The following is a 22,797-nucleotide window of genomic DNA, read 5'->3' on the forward strand; positions in this document are numbered from 1 at the left end:
CCCCAGAAGAACACAAAAAGCAGAGCTCTGAACATACTAACCATTTAACAGATATCTGGGGAAATTTCCATCGTCACCCTTAGAGTTATAAGATTGAATCTGTCAAAAATGGAAAAAAAAAAAAAGAACTTTTCATCAACGTATTACTCCCTAATAACCACTGAAAGCACCAAAACCCTGTGTGTTCTGTGAAGCAGTAACCTCAGAAACATTTCAACACTCCCTGAGACTTAACGAACTTGGCTGGCAAAACAGATTCCATTTCTCAAAAATACCTTGCAAGTTCTCAAGAAGCAAATTCTTCAATCAATACAGTTTACCACACATTCAACATCTGTGACCTCCTTGGGACACACAAACCTTTTTCCTACCACTAGAGTCAGTACAATATTTTCTGATGCTCTATTAAAAGACCATCTGACTTTAGCAGATACCTCTTAATGCCCCTCTAAAAAGACATTTTTTACATATTATATAAAGTATACATAATATGTGTTTTCTAGAACCTCTCACCCTAAAATTTCACTCACCATTGCCCATGTTATCTTTCATAGTCAGAAAAGGCTTTTCATTTTCCTATAACATTGTATCTTCTTTAACTTTTGTCACCAAAAAGGGTCTGATATCAAGAGAAAGGAGCACATATAAACCTTTCATTTTTCCCATATTTTAATTTATTACATAATATTAATCCACTGCCTTCTATAAATGAGTTTTAAAGCATTCCAATATACTTGAAAGTCAAAGAAAATGAAGTACTAAAAGAGTTATTCACAGGTTATTTATCTTTAGATTTTAAACAATTATTAGTAACTCATTTCAGGTTCATGTTTAGTTATCTATACCTAGCCATGACAGACTCTGGCATGACACTGTATTCAACAGATAAATAGCAAGGAATTGTATATGGCAGGACTGAAACACAGTAACAGAGAAGCACCTGAGGATACAGTTCACATTTTATAGTAAGATCTGCCCATAGCTTTAAGTTTCTCTTCTATTAGAAAATAAACTTGTGCACTTCCCTGGTGGTCCAGTGGTTAAGACTCCGCGCTTGCACTGCAGGGGGCGCGGGTTTGATCCCTGGTTGGGGAAGTTCCACATGCCACACCCGGTACAGCCAAAAAAAAAAAAAAAGTAATAGGATACCATGGTATCCCTATACATTGTGTTGCCCAAATTAGAGACAGCTTTCTGAAAAATCAGTGGTTCTGTAGAGAATATCTGCACTAAATATATATATATAATAAAAACACAAATATTTAGGAAGAAAATAAACTCTTATGGCAAATACATGTCTAGCTAACTAAAAGTGAGTTATTTAATAACCTAATTTTTATTTTTCATTCAACACTGACATATTAAAAAAATCAGTTTAATATAAAAAACACTAGGCATTACAAAACAATTGTGTATATAATAAAAGGTACAAGACTCAGAAGATTTTTTATATAATCTTGAGCTATCAAATACTACTCATTTATCATTCCTTCTTCTCTGCCTTCTGATTATCCTCCCATAATTATAAAAAATAAATGCAGAAGAAAAACCAAGAACTATAAACATGGCTATCCCATAAGTGATACTAGAAACGCAAAACTATTTACAGACACACCTTACTTTCAGAACATGACCTAACTTCCCACATTCAAATCTACTTGACAAAGAAGCCCAAAGAATCTAAAACTGGGGTCTGATGTTTCTTTTCTCTTGGAGGTAAGGGGTGTCTATGCTAATGGAGAGAAAACAGCCAGGAGAAGGAGATACAATAACCTTTGTACATGATGCAAAACTTACCCACTTGAAGGATCTAAGGCAATAGCTCTAGGTTGATCCAACTCTTGCCAAAATAAAACTTTTCGTAAAGATCCATCTAAATTAGAAACTTCAATACGATTAGTTTCAGAATCTGTCCAGTACAATTTTTCTCCAAGCCAATCACATGCCAGCCCATCAGGGGACAATAATCCAGAAACAACAACATTCTGTATACTCTCAGTTTTGTTGAACTCTGTTCGTTTAATGGCTTCTTCGCTGACATCACTCCAGTATATCAAGCCATGACCAAACACAAAGTCCACCGCAGCTGCATCCTCCAAGCCTCCAACCACAATCGTAGCATTCTCTTTGCCATTTGCAGCATCAACCAATCGCAAGTCCCGTCTGTTTGCATAAAGCAACAAAGGGGCCGCTAGAACAAAAAAAGAAAAATATGTAAGTCAAAACAAAGGAAATGTCTTGGTTCCTATAAATTGAGTTTCAAATCAGTGTTAGTGAGCAAATACTATCAAAAATAAAGAGTAAATCAATGTATAGAAAACTGGCAAAATCTTTTCACAAAGCATTATTTTTGCACCATTTTAAATACAAAAGAGTTGCAAGAGGGGAAATTAATTGTACCAGGACAGTCTTTTCTTGTTAAAATATCTGTCAGATAAAATTTTTAAAAGCCTGGTCATTCCAAGAACTGGCAAGGATATGGAGCCAGTGGACCACTCATACTCTCCTGGGGGCCTGTGAAATGGTGCAGCATCTTTGGAAAGCAGTTTGGCAGTTTCTTAAAAGACTAGATATTTACTTCAGAGAAATAAAAGTATATGTCAATACAAAGACCTGTGCACGATGCTCACAGCAGCTTTTTTGTAATAACCCAAACTGGAACCAACCCAAATGTCATCAACAGACTAATGGATGAACAAACAGTGATATATCCATACAATAAAAAGTAATGGGGACCACGACTGAACCAGGAAGAAATAGAAAACATGAACAGACCAACACACGTAATGAAATTGAAACTGTGATTAAAAATCTTCCAACAAACAAAGGTCCAGGACCAGATGGTTTCACAGGTGAATTCTATCAAACATTTAGAGAAGAGCTAACACCCATCCTTCTCAAACTCTTCCAAAAAACTGCAGAGAAAGGAACACTCCCGAACTCATTCTATGAGGCCACCATCACCCTGATACCAAAACCAGACAAAGATACTACAAAAAAAGAAAATTACAGACCAATATGACTGATGAATATAGATGCAAAAGTCCTCAACAAAATACTAGCAAACAGAATCCAACAACACATTAAAAGGATCATACACCATGATCAAGTGGGATTTATCCCAGGGATGCAAGGATTCTTCAATATACGCAAATCAATCAATGTGACACACCACATTAACAAACTGACGAATAAAAATCATATGCTCATCTCAATAGATGCAGAAAAAGCTTTTGACAAAATTCAACACCCATTTATGATAAAAACTCTCCAGAAAGTGGGCATAGAGGGAACCTACCTCAACATAATAAAGGCCATATACGACAAACCTACAGCAAACATCATTCTCAATAGTGAAAAACTTAAAGCGCTTCCTCTAAGATCAGGAACAAGACAAGGATAGCCACTCTCACCACTATTATTCAACATAGTTTTGGAAGTCCTAGGCTTGGCAATCAGAGAAGAAAAAGAAATAAAAGGAATACAAATCGGAAAAGAAGAAGTAAAACTGTCACTGTTTGCAGATGACATGATACTATACACAGAGAATCCTAAAGATGCCACCAGAAAACTACTAGAGCTAATCAATCAATTTGGTAAAGTTGCAGGATACAAAATTAACGCACAGAAATCTCCTGCATTCCTATACACTAATGATGAAAAATCTGAAAGAGAAATTTAGGAAACACTCCCATTTACCACTGCAACAAAAAGAATAAAATACCTAGGAATAAACCTACCTAGGGAGACAAAAGACCTGTATGCAGAAAACTATAAGACACTGATGAAAGAAATTAAAGTTGATACCAACAGATGGAGAGATATACCATGTTCTTGGATTGGAAGAATCAATATTGTGAAAATGACTATACTACCCAAAGCAATCTACAGATTCAATGCAATCCCTATCAAATTACCAATGGCATTTTTTATGGAACTAGAAAAAAAAATCTTAAAATTTGTATGGAGACACAAAAGCAGAATAGCCAAAGTGGTCTTGAGGGAAAAAAACAGAACTGGAGGAATCAGACTCCCTGACTTTGGACTATACTACAAAGCTACAGTAATCAAGACAATATGGTATTGGCACAAAAACTGAAACATAGATCAATGGAACAAGATAGAAAGCCCAGAGGTAAACCCACGCACCTATGGTGAACTAATTTATGACAAAGGAGGCAAGCATATACAATGGAGCAAAGACAGCCTCTTCAATAAGTGGTGCTGGGAAAACTGGACAGCTACATGTAAAAGAATGAAATTAGGATGCTCCCTTACACCATACACAAAAATAAACGCAAAATGGATTAGAGACCTAAATGTAAGTCCAGACACTATAAAACTCTTAGAGGAAAACACAGGAAGAACACTCTTTGACATAAGTCACAGCAAGATCTTTTTTGATCCACCTCCTAGAGTAATGGAAATAAAAACAAAAATAAACAAATGGGACCTAATGAAACTTAAAAGCTTTTGCACAGCAAAGGAAACCGTAAACAAGACAAAAAAAAAACCCCTCAGAATGAGAGAAAACATTTGCAAACGAATCAGCAGACAAAGGATTAATCTCCAAAATATATAAACAGCTCATGCAGCTCAATATTAGGAAACAAACAACCCAATCCAAAAATGGGCAGAAGACCTAAATAGACATTTCTCCAAAGAAGACATACAGATGGCCAAGAGGCACATGAAAAGCTGCTCAACATCACTAATTATTAGAGAAATGCAAATCAAAACTACAATGAGGTATCACCTCACACCAGTTAGAATGGCCATCATCGGAAAATCTACAAACAACAAATGCTGGAGAGGGTGTGGAGAAAAGGGAACCCTCTTGCACTGTTGGTGGGAATGTGAATTGATACAGCCACTTTGGAGAACAGTATGGAGGTTCCTTAAAAAACTAAAAATAGAATTACCATATGACCCAGCAATCCCGCTACTGGGCATATATACAGAGAAAACCATAATTCAAAAAGACACATTCTCCCCAATGTTCACTGCAGCACTATTTACAATAGTCATATCCTGGGAACAACCTAAATGCCCACTGACAGACGAATGGAGAAAGAAGATGTGGTACATATATACAATGGAATATTACTCAGCCATAAAAAGGAACGAAATCAGACCATTTGTAGAGATGTGGATGGATCTAGAGACTGTCATACAGAGTGAAGTAAGTCAGAAAGAGAAAAACAAATATCATATATTAACGCATATATGTGGATCCTAGATAAATGGTACAGATGAACCGGTTTGCAGGACAGAAACTGAAACACAGATGTAGAGAACAAACGTATGGACACTAAAGGGGGAAAGCGGCAGGAGGTGGTGGTGGTGGTGTGATTAATTGGGAGACTGGGATTGACATGTATACACTGATGTGTGTAAAATGCGTAACTAATAAAAATCTGTATAAAAAAATAATTTTTAGAAAAAAGTAATGGGGACTTCCCTGGTGGTGCAGTGGTTAAGAATCTGCCTGCCAATGCAGGGGACACAGCTTTGAGCCCTGATCCGGGGAAATCCCACATGCCGCGGAGCAACTAAGCCTGTGCACCACAACCACTGAGCCTGTGCTCTAGAGCCCACAAGCCACACCTACTGAGCCCGCATGCCACAACTACTGAAGCCCACGCGCCTAGAGCTTGTGCTCCACAACAAGAGAAGCCACCGCAATGAGAAGCCTGCGCACCACAACGAAGAGTAGCCCCTGCTCGCCGCAACTAGAGAAAGCCCGCACGCAGCAACGAAGCCCCAACGCAGCCAAATTGAAGAAAAAAAAAAAAAGTAATGAACTATTGGGAATTCCCTGGCAGTGCAGTGGTTAAGACTCCGCGCTTCCACTATAGGGGGCACGGATTCAATCCCCAGTCAGGAAACGTGCCACACGGCATGCCAAAAAAAAAAAGTAATGAACTATTTGTTTATGTAATTTGGGTGAATCTCAAAATAATTATGTAGAATAAAATAAGTCAGAAAAAGACTGTATATATTGCATACTCCATTTATATAAAATTTTAGAAAATTCAGATTAACCTATTGTAACAAAAAGCAGATCGGTGGTTGTCTGGAGGTGGGGAGAGAGGGTGGAAAAGAAGAGAAGGAGGGATGATAAAGGGGCATGAGGAAACTTTCGTAGGTGATGGCTATATCATACTGACTGTGATGATGGTTCCAGAAGTGCATAGATATGTCAAAACTTATTAAATTTTAAACTTTACATATGTGTAATTTCTTGAATTATCAATTATACCTTAATAAAACAGTCTGGCAGATATAGTTCTTAATACAACTATTTTTATTCTGTTTTATATCATTATTAGAATGATCTTTGAATAAGACCTAATACCAAAACTAAATATAAAGCCTATCCGAAAGAGATATTTAACTCTGAGAAAGCTGAAGCTGTTAGGACTGAAGTAGTATAAATGCTTTTTTTTTTTTTACCCAAAATATGCGTTTTGGTTTTTTTAAAGCATTTATTGCAAGCTTCTCACATCTACTTTCCTGGAATCAACAGTAATTAAAGATCTAGAGCACCACTATCCAACAGAAATTTCTATGATGATAGAAGTGTTCTCTCCACTGTGCAGTACAACAGCCACTGGCCACATGTGGCTATGGAGCACTTAAAAGATGGCTAGTATGACTAAGAAAATTAATTTTTAATTTTATTTAATCTTAATTCATTTAAATTTAAGTAGACAAGTGGTCGTAAGGACAGCACAGATCTAGAGGCTGAGATGAAGAACACAGACGAGGCAGCAAAAATAAGACCAGAGTTACAATGCAATAATCTACATGATCTTCTCTCACAATTACTTACTAAAGGTCTAAGACAGTCATCCAAAGCCAAGACCAAGTGCCACTGAAAACTAACCACTCCCTCTTTAAGAAAGTAATTTAAAAAAAAATTAAGGTGCTCAAAAACAGTAAAGAAAAAAGTGATGTTTAAGCCAGTTTATGGGTTGTGTCTGCCAAATGGAGTTATGAAGTCCACTATTTTCATCAGTAAGCACAACATGAACTCTTCTAACTAAGCTTAAGTCCAACTTTCTTAGTCAAAAACAGATGGGCAGACAGCTTTTTAAAAAAGTGACTAAGAGCCCTTTCTGCTTATTCTGCGTCCCTACAGCTGCTATTGGCAAATTAGTAAATTTCCCTCACAGATTCACTTTTAGCTCGTTTCAGGCCTTCATACATCACACTGATTTATCAGTCCACATAGTGTTCACTGCACTATCTTATACTGAGCCCCTCATAGTATGCGCCAATTATAAAAATCAGAAGAAGGGTCAATATTAGTTAAGGGTACAATGTTAAGTCCTGCACAAGGCTAAGAAATAGCCCCAGAGCATTTACAATTTAAAATCCAAGAGTGATGATAATCTGATATTTATTGGGCACCCTTCTTTATGGCACTTTCCTTGGAAAACTACACCAAATCTGTATATGGCATTAAGTACCAGCTAAATGTCTTTTATGGCTTTCAAGTCAAACATTAACATTTCTACTAAATATGTGGTCTACAAAATCCAAAGAACCTTTCTGGTCATTTAAGGCCTCACAAACCTTAAGAGTACAAAAAAAGGGGGGGCGGGGGTGTGAACAAGTTAATTTAAGTTAGCAGTAGTGGTTATAATTGAGGATTTCTAAAGGACTATACATAAACCTATACACACTATTAAAAAGAAATCCCAGATTGCATCCTGTCCAACCACCCTTCTGATACTTCAATACTTTCTACAATATTGTCACCAATATCTACTTAGCAATATATTAAATGGGACATCTGAAAGGTATAATTTGATTTGTAATACTGTTTTAATCTACTAAAGAAATACACTGGATCCACACACACTTGCCCCTACTTGTAGCGTATGTGCCATGCACTCAGTATCTTCCACTCCAAAGCACTTACCTTCAGACTTCCTAATACCCAGATAACCCAAATAACCACCATCATATCTCTTTAGTGAACCTTCACAGGTGCTTAGAAATCCTTATTTTCCTTTATTAACTTCCTACCAATCTTTCCCTAGTGCCTTTCTGAACTTTTTCTGCTTTCCTGAAGACAAATCCCATGCTTTGAATCCTTCATCCCAGATCATCTCACAAAGTAATCTCAGTGAAGCAGGAAGCAAGGTAAATGTCATATATCCCCAACATCTTACTTTAAACTTCTCAAAAATCTCTTTATATCCCACCCATCCTCCTCTATTTTGTCCTCGGTCTCAAATGACAAGTTGCCCTGCCTCCTTTCTTAGTCTATACCTATGTTTGCTAAGTGGGAGGGAAGATCTGAAACTAAAAGGCAGATGAAGCATGATCAGAGGAATAATAGTATAGTATGCAGAACATTCTACATAGGTGGGGATATGGTCAACATTTTTGAATGCTGCAGAGAAGAATAAGGACTGAGAAAAGGCCAGTTGGATTTGGTTATAAAGACTTGGAGAAAGCAGTTTCAGTTGTGTGATAGGTGGGAAGTTAGACTAAAGGAGTTAATAACTAATGGGCGGTTATATGAAGTGCATACCAATACTGTAAGGTTTTGTGATTAATATAATTATTCTCTTGGTGGGAGCAAGGTTAGCTTTATTAAAACAAAGCTTTTTGAGAGCAGAGACCTGGCAGGAGCCATTGGAGATTCAAGAAACAGGATAGTGAGATGGCCAACAAGAAGTTATATGTGTAGAACTGAAGCTTAGGCTGGAGATGATGACTTGAAAATTACCCAAATAGAGTTGCTGGTTAACCAGGTGAACTTGGATAATCTTCTCTTCTACACTCTTACTTAGGGAACAACACAGAGTGTAGATGAGAAAATTATCTAAGTTGGCCGTCTCTTCCTGCCATAAAATTAAATTCATCACCTTTCCCCCAAAGAAAACTCTCAAGAGTCAATGGTACCACAATTTTCCTAATCCTACTGGTGTGCCATGGAGCCATCCTTGACACCCACCTTTTTCCCGCCGTCTGCCAATCACTCACTGTCTTGTTGATTCTCCTTTAGCATGTCCTTAAATCTGCCTCTTCTTTTCCATTTCTTAGAACCACTATCCTACTCTAGACCTTCATAACCTCAGGCCTAAACTACTCAATAGTGAATGATCTCAACACTCTCCCTTCCCTTTTCTACTTCTAATGCTTCTACTTTATCCAACTCAAAAAGGTTTCTGATTTCCTGTGCCTAAAGTTAAAAAGCCTCAATACCTCAGGCCTCCACCAGGTGCTTTCTACCTATGACTCTAACTTACCTTTCATAGTCTCTGCATCATACAAACTAGTTTTTAACACATCAACTGTGAGCACATCATACTCCATCACCAGAGTGTATTCATTTTCCTGCACGCTCCATATTTCTCTAACCTTATCCAGCAAGCAAATCCTTCAAGGCCAGATTCAAACCTTATCTATTCCAAGAATCTTTCCAATTGCCTCAGCTTTCCTTCTTTGCACCCTTACAGTCTTCACCACCTATTTGATATTAGCATTTTTTTAGGTATATTTCCTTCTTCAACTAGGACCTCTGCCACTTGGGAACAGGAGCCATACCTTTCAAATAATTTGGGGAAAATCCCTAACAGTTCACTGTAGATGGTCACATAGAAAACATTTACTAATATTTAAATAATTTGGGGAATCCCTAACACAGTTCACTGTATGACGGTCATATAAAAAACATTTATTAATATTTAAAAGGAATTTTTTAGAAACTGATCTAAAAGCATACTTGTCATAAACCCTAAAGGATTTTACATTAAGTACTGGCCAAATGCACACAAATGCCCAACTTACACACTGACTTGGCCTGACCAGATTAGTCAGGCTTCTCTGCCCTGAACTCCGGCCAGCTCTAACCTTAAGCAAGCCAATCCAGAACATCCTCTCTCAAGGACTCATCTGAAGTACCAGCTGACCATACACACAAAACAACCTCCTGTTAAAACTGCCCTGGTCATGTCATCTGCTAACCTCTACCCACTTGTCCCACTTTCCCACAAATATCCTGCTGGCACTATTCATTTCTACATATAAGAGTAAAGTCTTTTCGGGTTTGATTCTGAGATACCTGCATGCCTTGTGGTCATTCTCCTTACTGCAAAAGTCTTTGTGAATAAAGACTCGCCTTACCAAGCAGGAATTTATTTGTATTTGACATCTGTATAGTGAGTGACATGACTTGGATGGGTACTGACCTCACCTACGGACCCATGCCATCCCCACCTCAATAATGACACTTTGTGAGTCATTTAAACTCCTCTCCTGCTCAGAGACTCAGGGATCTTTCCTTGAGTTCAACTCTTTAACCAGTGCTGCAGACATCTTGTCTGTTGCAACATGGTAAGAAGTTACCTTGATATTTTCCAGCAAAGAATTTTTTTCTTTGACTCTCTGAGTAGACAATCACACCCTAACTCTTGAGGGGGAATCTTCCCAGCTCTTCTGTGAGGCCTCCTCTAACTTCCCTAACTCCTATAATGGAGATTACACAAGGGAATTTCCTTGGCTCTTCACGAGGGAATACCCCTTCCCAGCTCCTTTAAATTCTTATGTCTTCATCATCAAAAAATCTACAAACAATAAATGCTGGAGAGGGTGTGGAGAAAAGGGAAGCCTCTTGCACTGTTGGTGGGAACGTAAATTGATACAGCCACTATGGAGAACAGTATGGAGGGTCCTTAAAAAACTAAAAATAGAACTACCATACGACCCGGCAATCCCACTACTGGGCATATACTCTGAGAAAACCATAATTCAGAAAGAGTCATGTACCACAATGTTCATTGCAGCTCTATTTACAATAGCCAGGGCATGGAAGCAACCTAAGTGTCCATCGACAGATGAATGGATAAAGAAGATGTGGCACATATATACCATGGAATATTACTCAGTCATAAAAAGAAACAAAATTGAGTTATTTGTAGTGAGGTGGATGGACCTAGAGTCTGTCATACAGAGTGAAGTAAGTCAGAAAGAGAAAAACAAATACCGTATGCTAACACATATATATGGAATCTAAGGAAAAAAAGGGGTCATGAAGAACCTAGGGGCAAGATGGGAATAAAGACACTGACCTACTAGAGAATGGACTTGAGGACACGGGAGGGGGAAGGGTAAGCTGGGACAAAGTGAGAGAGTGGCATGAACATATATACACTACCAAACGTAAAACAGATAGCTAGTGGGAAGCAGCCGCATAGCACAGGGAGATCAGCTGGGTGCTTTTGACCACCTAGAGGGGTGGGATAGGGAGGGTGGGAGGCAGACGCAAGAGGGAGGGAATATGAGGATATATGTATAGCTGATATTATACTCTAATAAAGATGTAAAAAAAAAGAAAAAAAAATTCTTATGTCTTGTTTAATTATCTAATCCAACTGGTAACTGTCACTCTATTGAGCGCCCTCCGTCTTCTCCCACTGACCACACGCTTCACCATTACAGCCCTAATTCAGTCCAGTATCTTAAAAAATGGCAAAATTTTACTAAAGACAATTTAGAACTTCAATGTCCTCCTTGGGAAACGGGATCTCCCTAAAACCTCTCCTTTCCCATCACCATCTCTCTTCCTTCCTCCATTTTACCAACCTCAACCTTCCCTTAAATCCTTTATCTATCTTCCTTTAATACCCCAATCTCCTCCACCCCTCTATCCACCCTGTCAGACCTTTCCCTTCTTACTCCAACCCCTCAATTCCCTGTAGTCACTAGCACTTTTTCCCCCCTAGGGATTCATGAGGGGCTCAGGGACCTAAAGTTAAAAATACAAATTGGGGACTTCCCTGGTGGCGCAGTGGTTGAGAGTCCGCCTGCCAATGCAGGGGACAGGGGTTCGTGCCCCGGTCCGGGAAGATCCCACATGCCGCGGAGCGGCTGGGCCCGTGAGCCATGGCCGCTGAGCCTGTGCGTCCGGAGCCTGTGCTCCGCAAAGGGAGAGGCCACAGCAGTGAGAGGCCCGCGTACCGCAAAAAACAAACAAACAAACAAACAAAAACAAACAAAAAAACTGATTGTGGTGATGGTGGCACAACTCTGTGAATAGACTAAAAACTACTGAACTGTACACGTGACATGGGTGAATTGTATGGTGTGTGAATATCTCAATAAAGCTGTTAAAATAACAACAAAAGTGCTCACATAAAAAGTACTTCTAAGATTTCCAGAAGTTAAGGAAATTAAAATTCTTAGAAACTAACCCAAATGTTTTAAAAATCCAAGTTAACATACATTTAAGCAAATCTTTGGTATATGAGACCAGTTTAATATCGTTGGTTTAATAAAAACACCTATGTCTTCTGAGTTATGGGCATTAAGTATAACACAAGAATAGGTTTTTATTCTACTTGAATATGTTCTTCCTAAATTTTTACAGGTTTATTGACATTTGTACTTAGTCAAGCTGAATCATTATTCTGACAAATTGTACTTCAAAAGTAATTATATCTTGTAATAAGCCAACTTGTAGTTTCCAAAATCTTTTAGTAACTTAAAACCTTAGACTTATGCTAAGTTAGTCCATGGATATTCATTAAATACCTAGGTCATTTCTAAGTAAAACAGAACACTGAAGCATAAGCATTTCAAGTTTATACAAGTTTTTGCCTCTTATTTTCATGGTACCAAGAAGCCACACATATTTGAGTCTATCAATGAACATATTCATTTTTGTCACACTGAGAAGTTGTACTATCTGGAAGTGCATGGCTATAAGAAGTTGTAAGATGTATATTCATAAACTCTGCCAGTCTACTACAAAACGTTGGTGTATGACAGACAGTTCACAACTATCCACCTCATAGTTTTCTCTGTAAAACAGTAGTTACTGTAATTATAAGTTATAACCTTGTATGTAAATGAGACTCTAATAGAAATAATGACAGAAAGGAACAACTCTATATGCAGAATGTGTTTTTAAGGAAAAAAAAAAAAGGTCCTAAAGTAAAATGACTAAGTGCTCCAGAATGAGAAAGAGGAACATGCAGAACAAAACCTGAATGGACAGAGAAAGTTATAACAAGTTGATGATAAAAAGAATTTTATTTGTCACAGTCAAAGCCAGCTAAGACTTGACAGGTTTATTTGTAAGATTTTCAGAAAGTGCTTCAGTATCAAACATTATACTTATAAAATTAAAATTTGGTTTTCTACTAAAATGACAAAATTTTCTTGGGTTCTGATCCACTGTTAATAAAGAGGTTAGTTATAAAAGGTTTTTCTTTGCTTTCTGAGTAATCAATCTCCTCAGAAGCCAAAAATTCGGTGTCTTTTCGGAATTTCCTGCACTTGGTGTTAATTTTATCATGTGTTATCATTTTAAAAAGTCTTCTCACTTTTGAAAGAGCTAAAGTTCTTTCCTATGTTCACTTTTTAAAAAATATTTTTTCGACACTGGTTAAATAGGTTGCCAGGTATTTTTTCTCACTGATCCATGATCCCATTTAATCGAATGTTCAAACCTCCTGACAACTTTTGACATTCTGCCTTTTCAAGTTCAAATACTAAATGATGTCTTTTGCACCTACAACTGTCTTTAAAATTTCCCAAAGGGCCCCTGGAAGTTCACAAAGGATTAATTCTTTCACCTTGTAAGAAGAGAGATACTAAAAATAATTGGCTTATTTGATCAATGCTATGATTTGCATGGGAAGCACTGTCCAATCAGAAGAGAGGCTTACCCTCCCTAGATTAAATCAGTATGGGTAAAATGTTGATATGATTATTTCAAAAACTGGATGAAGTTCCTAGAAATTTATCACCAGCCTCAGTGTTCACAATGTGTTTCCATTTCCTGAGTCCCAGTGGTGCTCTGTCTGATATTAGACAACAGTACAGAGTCATCAATTACAATTCTGATTTTTCTTTTTTATGATTTTTTTAATGTTACCTTGGTCACAATTTCATTTTTCTAATTTGAATACAATATATTATTGGTAGGCCAGTGAGTGGTTCTCCACCAGTGATTCACTTAACTTACTTATGGAATTTTATTTTACAGATGTTTAGGACTTATTCCAGACTTAACTAAAAATTTTTACTTGATAATCTTGATATATTCTTGATATGCTCTAACTATACGCTTCATGACACATATCTCAGGATTACACTATATCTTTAAGTCTTTTTCTGTACAACAGTTATATTCATTTATACTCATAAGTCAGATGTAATAACTACTCTTTTTAAAAATAAGGTTAATCATTATGCTTATAGATATCTTGCCTAAAACTTTTCTGGACTGATTTTATTTTGGTTTGCATGCCATAAAAACAACCAAACTTATTCATCAACTGCATTATTATTATTATTATTTTTTAGATTTTTAAATTTTATTTATTTTTGGCTGCGTTGGGTCTTCGCTGCTGTGCACGAGCTTTCTCTAGTTGCGGCGAGCGGGGGCTGCTCTTCGTTGTGGTTCGCGGGCTTCTCATCACGGTGGCTTCCCTTGTTGCAGAGCACGGGCTCTAGGTGCACGGGCTTCAGTAGTTGTGGCTCACAGGCTCAGTGGTTGTGGCTCGCAGGCTCTAGAGCGCAGGCTCAGCAGTCGTGGCACACGGGCTTTGTTGCCCCATGGCATGTGGGATCTTCCTGGTACAGGGCTCGAACCCGTGTCCCCTGCATTGGCAGGCAGATTCTTAACCACTGCGCCACCAGGGAAGGCCAACTGCATTATTTTTTATAACAAACTCTCATCAGATCTTTCACTTTTAAAACTACCCGTATAAGTCATCACCACCATTTTAAGTCTTTTGTCATCTACAGAGTGTTTTTTGTTTTACTTCGATGCTTCCCTGAAAGTGCCTGCAAGTGAGCTACAGGCCAAGTGCTTGTCTTCAACAAAAAAAGGATTGTTGAAAGAGGACTATACCGGTAACTCCTGGGCACAAGCTTCTGATGGCATCACTTAAATAACTTTGAGACTATACCAGTGGACTGAGTCAGGATTCCCAAAAAACTAGTGAAGCGGATGGATTCATGAGACTGTTAACCCAAGATCTAGCAGAACAAGAATTAATCACACAGGACTGAATAAACTGATGAAGGATGATTATGGGTTTTAAAATACTGCTGATGCTTTAATGTCCTATTTTCTGGATATAAAGAATTCGTTTCTCTTTTCTCTTAAGCTATCTATAATTCATTGACAATTTCAGCAGGCTATGCTTTTGTAAACAGAAATAAAAACATTTATCTTTTTCTTCCTAATTCATCCATAATTCAAAAACAAAACTCTTATATAATGAGTATTCTTATTTTCATGGCAACATAGTTATTTGTATAGGTTCAATAAAAGTCTGTCCTCCCGGTTGGAAACATTATAATGCAACCAAGGCTTTGACTGGATGTCATATTTGAAAGTCATGTTCACTTAATCTAATACCACCAGTTACTTTTAAGGAGCTGTGATTGATTTTATGGAACAATGCTTACAGTTCCCTTGGGAAAACTAGACTGGTACCTGGCTTACAGTTCCCAGACTTACAGGTAAAGTAAGCAAGGTCAATTCCAGGCAGGCCCAGGAACCCTAGGATATTTTGGGGACCTTAGGAATTTATCCAAATCTATAGGTACTGCAAGTGAAACCCAATGGTGAGTACTTGACTTGGCTTCCTGGCCTCAAGAGGCTTCTAAAAGTTCAATCCAAGATTCCTTATAAAAAGTCCCATTGAAGCAGACCTAAAATGCCTACACCTACATAAATAACCAGACCAATCTAATGAGACCAACTTCACAATGACTTTAGCCTACTTTGTTGTGGACTGAATGTCTGTGTCCCCCATAATTCATATGTTGAAACCCTACACTCCCCCTCATGTGAATGTATTAGGAGGTGGGATCTTTGGGAGGTAATGAGGATTAGATGAGGTCATAAGGGTAGAGTCCCCATGAATAGGATCAGTACCCTTATAAAAGTCCAGAGAGAGCTTGCTTCCTCTCTCTTCTCTCTGCCCTGTGAGGATACAAAGAGGTCAGCAGTCTGCAAACTGGAAGAGGGTCCTCAACAGAATCTGACCATACTGGCACCCTGCTGTTGGGTTACCAGCCTCCAGAACTGTGAGAAATAAATTTCTGTTGTTTATAAGCCATCTAGTCTATACTACTTTTGTTGTAGCAGCCTGAGCTGACTAAAACATATCCCTAAGACTGACAAATTTTCTTTTAAACAACAGCAGGACTGACCAAGTGCTCACAACTACCCTTGCTTATCCACTGACTTGGCTTGACCAAACTTTAGTCGGGCTTTTCTCCTTTCCCACAAGCCCCTAAAGTATGGCTTGCCCTAAATTTAAGCAAGCAGATGCTCTTAGGCTCCCTTAACAGCTCATTCCAAGCCATCAACTGACTGCAGTAAATAAAAAAAACTCCAGTTAAACTATCTTGATCATGCAATCTGCTCACCCTCACCCACTCGGCCCTGCCAGCCCTGCTCACCCTTCTCCATAAAAGAAGAGTCTTTTTGTGTTTTATTTTGAGATGCCTGCAGATCCTACAGAAGAGCATTCTCCCTTTTGCAATAATCCTTTTGAATAAAGTCTCTCCTTACCTAAATCTGGACTAGTTTTTATTTCATAGTAATATGACAAACCACCTATGTGCAAACTCCAAAATTACAATGTTATTTATTTTCCCCTATCCAAAGTGATTGGTATCATTTTCAAAACCATATTAAGGTCCAGATGAAATCAGATGCATACAGAAAGCACCGCATGTAAAATTACTGTCCAGAGCACAAGCAATCTGGCCTTAGGTCAGTCATGCGTCTTTCTCGTGTCAATTAATAATTTAAATTTTCACTTTTTTTTTTTTGCCTAAAAATATGATTTCACTTCACATCCCCAAGTTCCTGGCCCTTCCAAGCAAGGTATCACAGAAACAAAAATTAGCAAGTTACACTATAGCTAATAGGATCACAGCATTGAAGTACCTGTAATGTTCACCAAATTGAGCCCAGGTACATTTTAGTATTTTCCAGTCTCACATCTGCATGACTTTTTTGTGAGGACAGTCACTGCCACAAATAACACAAACAGCTTGAGAAACAAAAGCATGTGCTAATAATATCAAATAACAGTTTTCCTTGTATTTATGATGAATTATATTTTAAATGAATAATCTCAAAGGCAAATATCCTATGCTTTAGGTTGCCTAGTCCATGTATCTGACTAAATTTCAAAGTTATTCACATGGAGCAGAGTTCTATTCATTAAGAGGAGGTCCTTTTACAGAAGATATGTAAAAGACTCTCATACAAAGACTGAAATATACAATGCAGGAACTTGGTATAGCATTTACCCATCCTACAGGGAGAAGTCCACCAACTGATTTTAATTATTATAAACAAATACAATAAAATTCTCAATTAGACAATATTTTGATAAAATTATTTTGCCCGTAAGTATGGGCAACTTTTAAATAAGTAAATAAGTATTATAATCTAATCGAACTATTTATTCTCTAGCTTATTTATAATAATCACCTACAAGTGTTCAAGTTGCAATCCTTTAGAAGGTAAAATAAATTTAGTAGATAGTGGCCATCTTGTTTATATAAAACAAAATAGAAAATATCAAAAGTAAAAGTATTTCATGGAGTTTGTTCCACTGGTTTAAAACTACTGGTTTAAAACTACTGTCTGAAACAGTGCCCAGAATATATATGTTTTACTCGTCTTTCCTGTGCATTAACATTTCTTTTAAATTAGCCATCTTGACAATAGTGACCATTTACTCAAAGTCCACAGACTGTGCACTGTGCTATCCCTTTGCAAACACTTCATCAGTTCTCACAGAAATCTTGGAAGGTATAATACCCGTCTAATAGTAGAAGAAATAGTAGAAGAAACTAAAGCTAAGTAACTTGTCCAAGGCTACATAAAGTGGTGGAAGACGAACCTGATTTGTCAGCAAAGCCCATACCTTTCTGCTACAGTGCCCCTCTTTATCATCTTCTCTGAATATCAACTTGCAATAAAATGTCCATGATGAAAATGAATTTTCTCCGAGTATTTACCCATGGCCTAAGCAGAACTATAACCTGTATTACTTGTTTTTCCAATATATTCAATTTATAAATTCACATAAAATATTTTCCATTTATATACTCCTTCACAGAATCTTCTTTGATATTCAAAAAAGACAAACCTTTCTGATAGCCAAAGCGTATATAACTTATACAGAAAAGCATTTCAGTTCAGCAAATGGAAAAACCTCCAATTAAAGAAAAGAAAAATTCTCTGAAAAACTTAACCATGGGAAATCACTGTTAGGCCTGATGATAACAAGGAGCTGAAACCCTGAAGTTTCATAACCAGTCAAATTATTCCCTAGTCAGATGAGCAAATATAAAGCCAAGTAAGTAAGAAGGGATTAAAGTATCAGATTCAACTATATGAAATTATCATCAAATATCAATTCACATGACTCAACCTAACGCTTAAAGGGTTACCTGGTCCAGGTTCTCTCTACGTGTGTTGCTTGGAACAAAGGTTCAGCACAATGTTAAAAGGATTTACAGAAAAATTCATTGTCTACTTTGGGAAACAGTGGATTAAACAAAGTTAAAACTGGTCTCTACCTCAGAACCTCTCAAAGCCCTTAGTGTGTTAATATGAAGTGAGAACCTCCAAAAGGAGGATTCATTATCCTAACGAAGGTGTACACAGATTAGGTAACTTATCCAAGGTCACACAGCTAGCAAATGACAAACTTAGAATAAGAATCGAATTCTCCTGATTCCCACACCAAAATTCATTTTATCTTCCCAAGACTTCGTTATACCTGATACTAAACAATTTCCCAAGGACCACTCCTATAAAAATGTAAGATGGGAAACACTAGTGGCTTGTGCTGACAGTATTTACCAACACCCCACCAAAACAAATAACAACAAAAGGTAAGTAACAAAGCATTCTTATAAAACAACAAAGCCTTCTCAAAATAAGCTAGACATAGTATTTACACATTATACACACTTATGGTATTCCAAAACTTATATTCTTATAAAAAATATTTCCTCTAAGAAATCAGAGCTATAATCTTTTCTAACCAGCACCTGGATGGAAGTAAGGATGGCAACCTAGGTCGTGAGGTCCATGAGAGCAGGGCCCGTGGCGATTTTGCTCACCAACATACCATCAGAGCCTGATACATAGTAGGTATACCATACTTAAATGCTGAAAGAATGGACAATAAATCCCTGCTCTAACATTAATTAGCTGTAGGATCTTGATCATGCTATAATCTCTCTGAATCTGCGTTTCCCCACTTGCAAATGAAATGGTTAGACCAGAAGGATCAAGATCTCTTCTATCTTTAAGAATCTGTGAATCTCATACGAATTAAATCTCAAATCCCCAGCATTTGAGGATACGTCCACAATCAAAAATTATAACAAAAAATAACATTTGCAAATCACCTGATATTCAGTACTTCATTTAATATACCCAACAAATTTGCAAATTAGCTTGGTATTACTACCCACATTTTACAAGTAAAGAAACTGGGGCCCAGAGAAACTCACTGACTAGACTAGAATCATAAAGTTATTAAGTAGTGAAGCACGGACTTTAAACCCAAGATTTTTGTGTTGAAATTCCCAAATCTTTCCATTACACCTTGTCCTCTGATGATAGGGACAGGGATGCAGCCCAGATAACGACAGCATTATTCCCTGCCTTTCAGCTACTGATTTAACAGGGCCAGAGGACAAAAGATCTCCCAAACTCTCCCATCATCCCATCTTCCCAAAGTTAAAAGTTCCAACTCTTCTGTGAAGAAAAATTATCTTAATGCAACAAATTAATCACATTTCTCCCTGGAGTCCAAGGTTATCTAATATTGCCATTTTAACAGAAGATGACATTATCATGGAATGAAAAGAATCTAAATTATGAATAAAAATCTTTCACAGTGAAAGACAGTTTTAGTTCAAATATATACTCACAGTTAAGTACACTGAATTCAAAGACCACCTCATACCATTATTAGACTACATTTAAAATTAAAGCTTCACTTTTGGAAACTTTGCTTGCTAGTGGAAATGAGGCAATTTAAACTATTAACTCTTTTAGGTCTTCTTACACAATATCATACTTCACAATATTACTTCAAGTACAACTTCTCTTAATTCCAATAATGAATAGGCTCAAACGTGGTGTTAAACTAGTGGCATTTACATCATAACCTTCCCTTCCGAGAAACACAACTGGGCAACCAGAAACATCCCGGTTTATGGATTTCAACTTCTCAAAGACTTTAACCCATCAGCTGACTCTCCTATTTGTTAACTTTATTAATCTCCTGTCTTAAAATATATACATATTTTATGTCAAATATAATTGTTTTGCACAGCTACAGCAAAATCCCCTTTCGACAGGGAGTATACTATAACAAAGTAAACATATACTTATTAAACCTCTCAAGTACATAACACTGCATTAAATTCTCTGCCATGAAAATGAAATGGGCACTAGCTTTCTGGAGTTTACACGTGGAAATAGTTTAGGATATGCTTACAGTGAGTCGTAATTAAGTAAAAGATACAACAGGCAGACGTAATAATCCTGAAGCGTAACTAAAGAAAAAAAATTCCTCCTCCAAAACAATGCCAATCACTCTCATCTAAAATAAATATATACTCAAAAATGGCATATCTGGCTCATTTATAGCACAAGACTATTAGTTTCTATCGTGTTCTGGAAACCTCAGTAAGTTTGCACACTTAACAAAAGTTTAGCCTGTTAAATTAATAGCTAAAAATCTCCTTAGACCCAAGAGGTGACGTACCTGAAAAAAAACTGACCGTGAACACAAGCGAGAGGTTTAACAAAACCAAAGCTACAAGTCATTGCATCAATCGGTACTTAAATTCCTCTGCTGGTAAATGCCCCATAGCATCAGAGTCATCACCACTTCCCCACTGGTAAGTTTGAGAAGAGCTGTTGAAATCTTGCGGGCCAGTGAAAAACCTCAGTGAACTGTCACAAAATAAAAGTCACAGCGTATGTGACAGCTTTGCAGGCCAATTCAAAAACAAAAACAAAAACCCATAGGACCATCGAATTTACGCGATTCTCGGGGCAAATTATCTAGAATACCCTATGTTATTTACCAAAGTGCCAAGCAGTCCCCAGGGGAGCGCAGCAGATGATAACTTAGGTCCCAGGACAGGCTCCTCTCCACCAAGGATGACTCTCCTACTTGGTGCCAACTGTGCACTTGCATGCTCCGAAAATAGGGGCAAGTCCTGAATGCCAGGAGTTGTAAGGCCAACGTTTCTATTTTATTATGGCCTGAAGCCCGGGCGATTCCCAAGGCTGAACCTCTCGACCTTTAACCTCGGAGTCACTTTCCAACTGTGCTCTCACCCACGATCATTATATCCCCAACGGAAACCAGTTATTAGTTGCAACAAGGCCTGGAAAAATAGTAAGGGAGCTCTCAAAGTTCCCAGGACCGACATGGAAAAGGCGGGGGCTTCGAGGGTGAAAGCCCAACGTGGAAGCATCTTGGGCTCCACCGTTCCGAGAGCCAAAATCCAGACAAAGCCCCTCGTCCCCGGTGACTCCAGGCAGAAAGAGACACACCGACCCTCAGTCACTCGGACAGAATGGGGCTCCGGGGGGTCGGCGTGTCACCCGGTCAGGGAGGCCGGACGGAGGCTCCGCTCGGCCCCGACGAGGTGGGCAAAGCGAGGCGGGGGCTGCAGCGTGGCCGGGCGGAGCACGCAGCCCCTTCTCCCGGGCCCCCCTCTCCCTCCTTCCCCACGACCAGGCCTCTCCCGGCTCCTCTTTCCCTGCTTCGCCTCCCTCCCTCCCCTCCCCCCGCGACACCGCAGAACGAGGCCCCCTCCCCCCCAAAGCCCACCAACTTCCCCATTCCCCCGCTTCTCCCCACCTCTCAGGAGCACGCAGAAACTGCAGGCCAGGAGGCTCCTCAGGACGGCCCCCATCTTCCCTTCTCGCGTTCGCTTCTCTCACCGGCGAGGGGCGGCCCGAAGAGGGGGAGGCGAGGAGCCGGGGGGGCCGCCGCAGCGGCAGGTCTGCACGCTCATGCTTCCCAGCTTTCCCGAGAGAGAAGAAAGAAAGGGGCCCGTCAAGGCTCCGCGCGCGCCGCCGCCGCCGCTGCCGCCCTGTCTATCGCGCCGCTCCGCCCGGGGCTCGCGCGACGCCAGCGTCTGCTTCCATGCCGCCGCCTCCTCCCCCGGCGCCCCGCTTCCCCCGCGCAGCTCCTCATTCAGCCTCTTCCTCTCACGCAGCGGCGCAGGGATATACCTCCCGCCGCCTGCAGAGTCGCCGCCGAGGTCTCCCTGCGCGCAGGCGAGCCCCCTCCCTCGGCGCCGCCTCCCGGGCACTCCAGAAAAGGAGAGGGGGCAGTGCGCACGGCCTCGGCTGGGAGACCCCAGGAGACCTACGGGGCGAGCAGAGGCGGGCGGGAGGGGAAAGGCCGCCCGGCGGCGCATTCCAATGGGATTCTTTCCCGGGCCGGCCCCTTCGGCCCTCCCCGCGGAGGGCGTGAAGCGACGTCGAACAACATCGGAGACGGCGTGGTCGGGACTACTTTCTGCGGCTCGGCCCGGCCGCCGCCTGCGCGGGTCTTTGTGCGGCCGCTGCCGGCCGAGCCAGGTGGGGCTCCCGGGCCTTGCCGGCCGCCACCTGGGCCGGGGGGCGGCGGGGGGCGGCGGGGGGCGGCGGGGGGCGGCGGGGGGCGGCGGGGGGCGGCGGCGGGCCGGGGCCGGCGAAGCCGCAGGTCCACGCTCGGGGAGCCTCGCGGGTCCCAACGCGGG

At 39.7% G+C, this 22,797-nt stretch overlaps 1 protein-coding gene across 3 annotated transcripts in view; it reads right to left on the reverse strand.

Moving 5' to 3' along the window:
* LRP6 (LDL receptor related protein 6) overlaps positions 1 to 22,253 on the reverse strand; it is a 176,174-nt gene extending 153,921 nt beyond the window's left edge. For 2 of the 3 annotated variants that reach the window (XM_082850867.1, XM_082850866.1), the window contains exons 1-2: positions 21,909 to 22,253; positions 1,798 to 2,191 (exon numbers count right to left, since the gene is read on the reverse strand). In XM_082850867.1, coding sequence (XP_082706993.1) covers positions 1,798 to 2,191; positions 21,909 to 21,963 — 449 coding nt within the window. In that variant the 5' untranslated portion in view covers positions 21,964 to 22,253. The remainder of the gene's footprint in view (positions 1 to 1,797; positions 2,192 to 21,908) is intronic. The other variant, XM_082850868.1, reaches the window with a different exon arrangement.
* Positions 22,254 to 22,797: the final 544 nt, after the last annotated feature.

Source organism: Leucopleurus acutus, assembly GCF_964270905.1.
Source record: "Leucopleurus acutus genome assembly, chromosome: 11".
Classification (NCBI taxonomy): domain Eukaryota; kingdom Metazoa; phylum Chordata; class Mammalia; order Artiodactyla; family Delphinidae; genus Leucopleurus; species Leucopleurus acutus.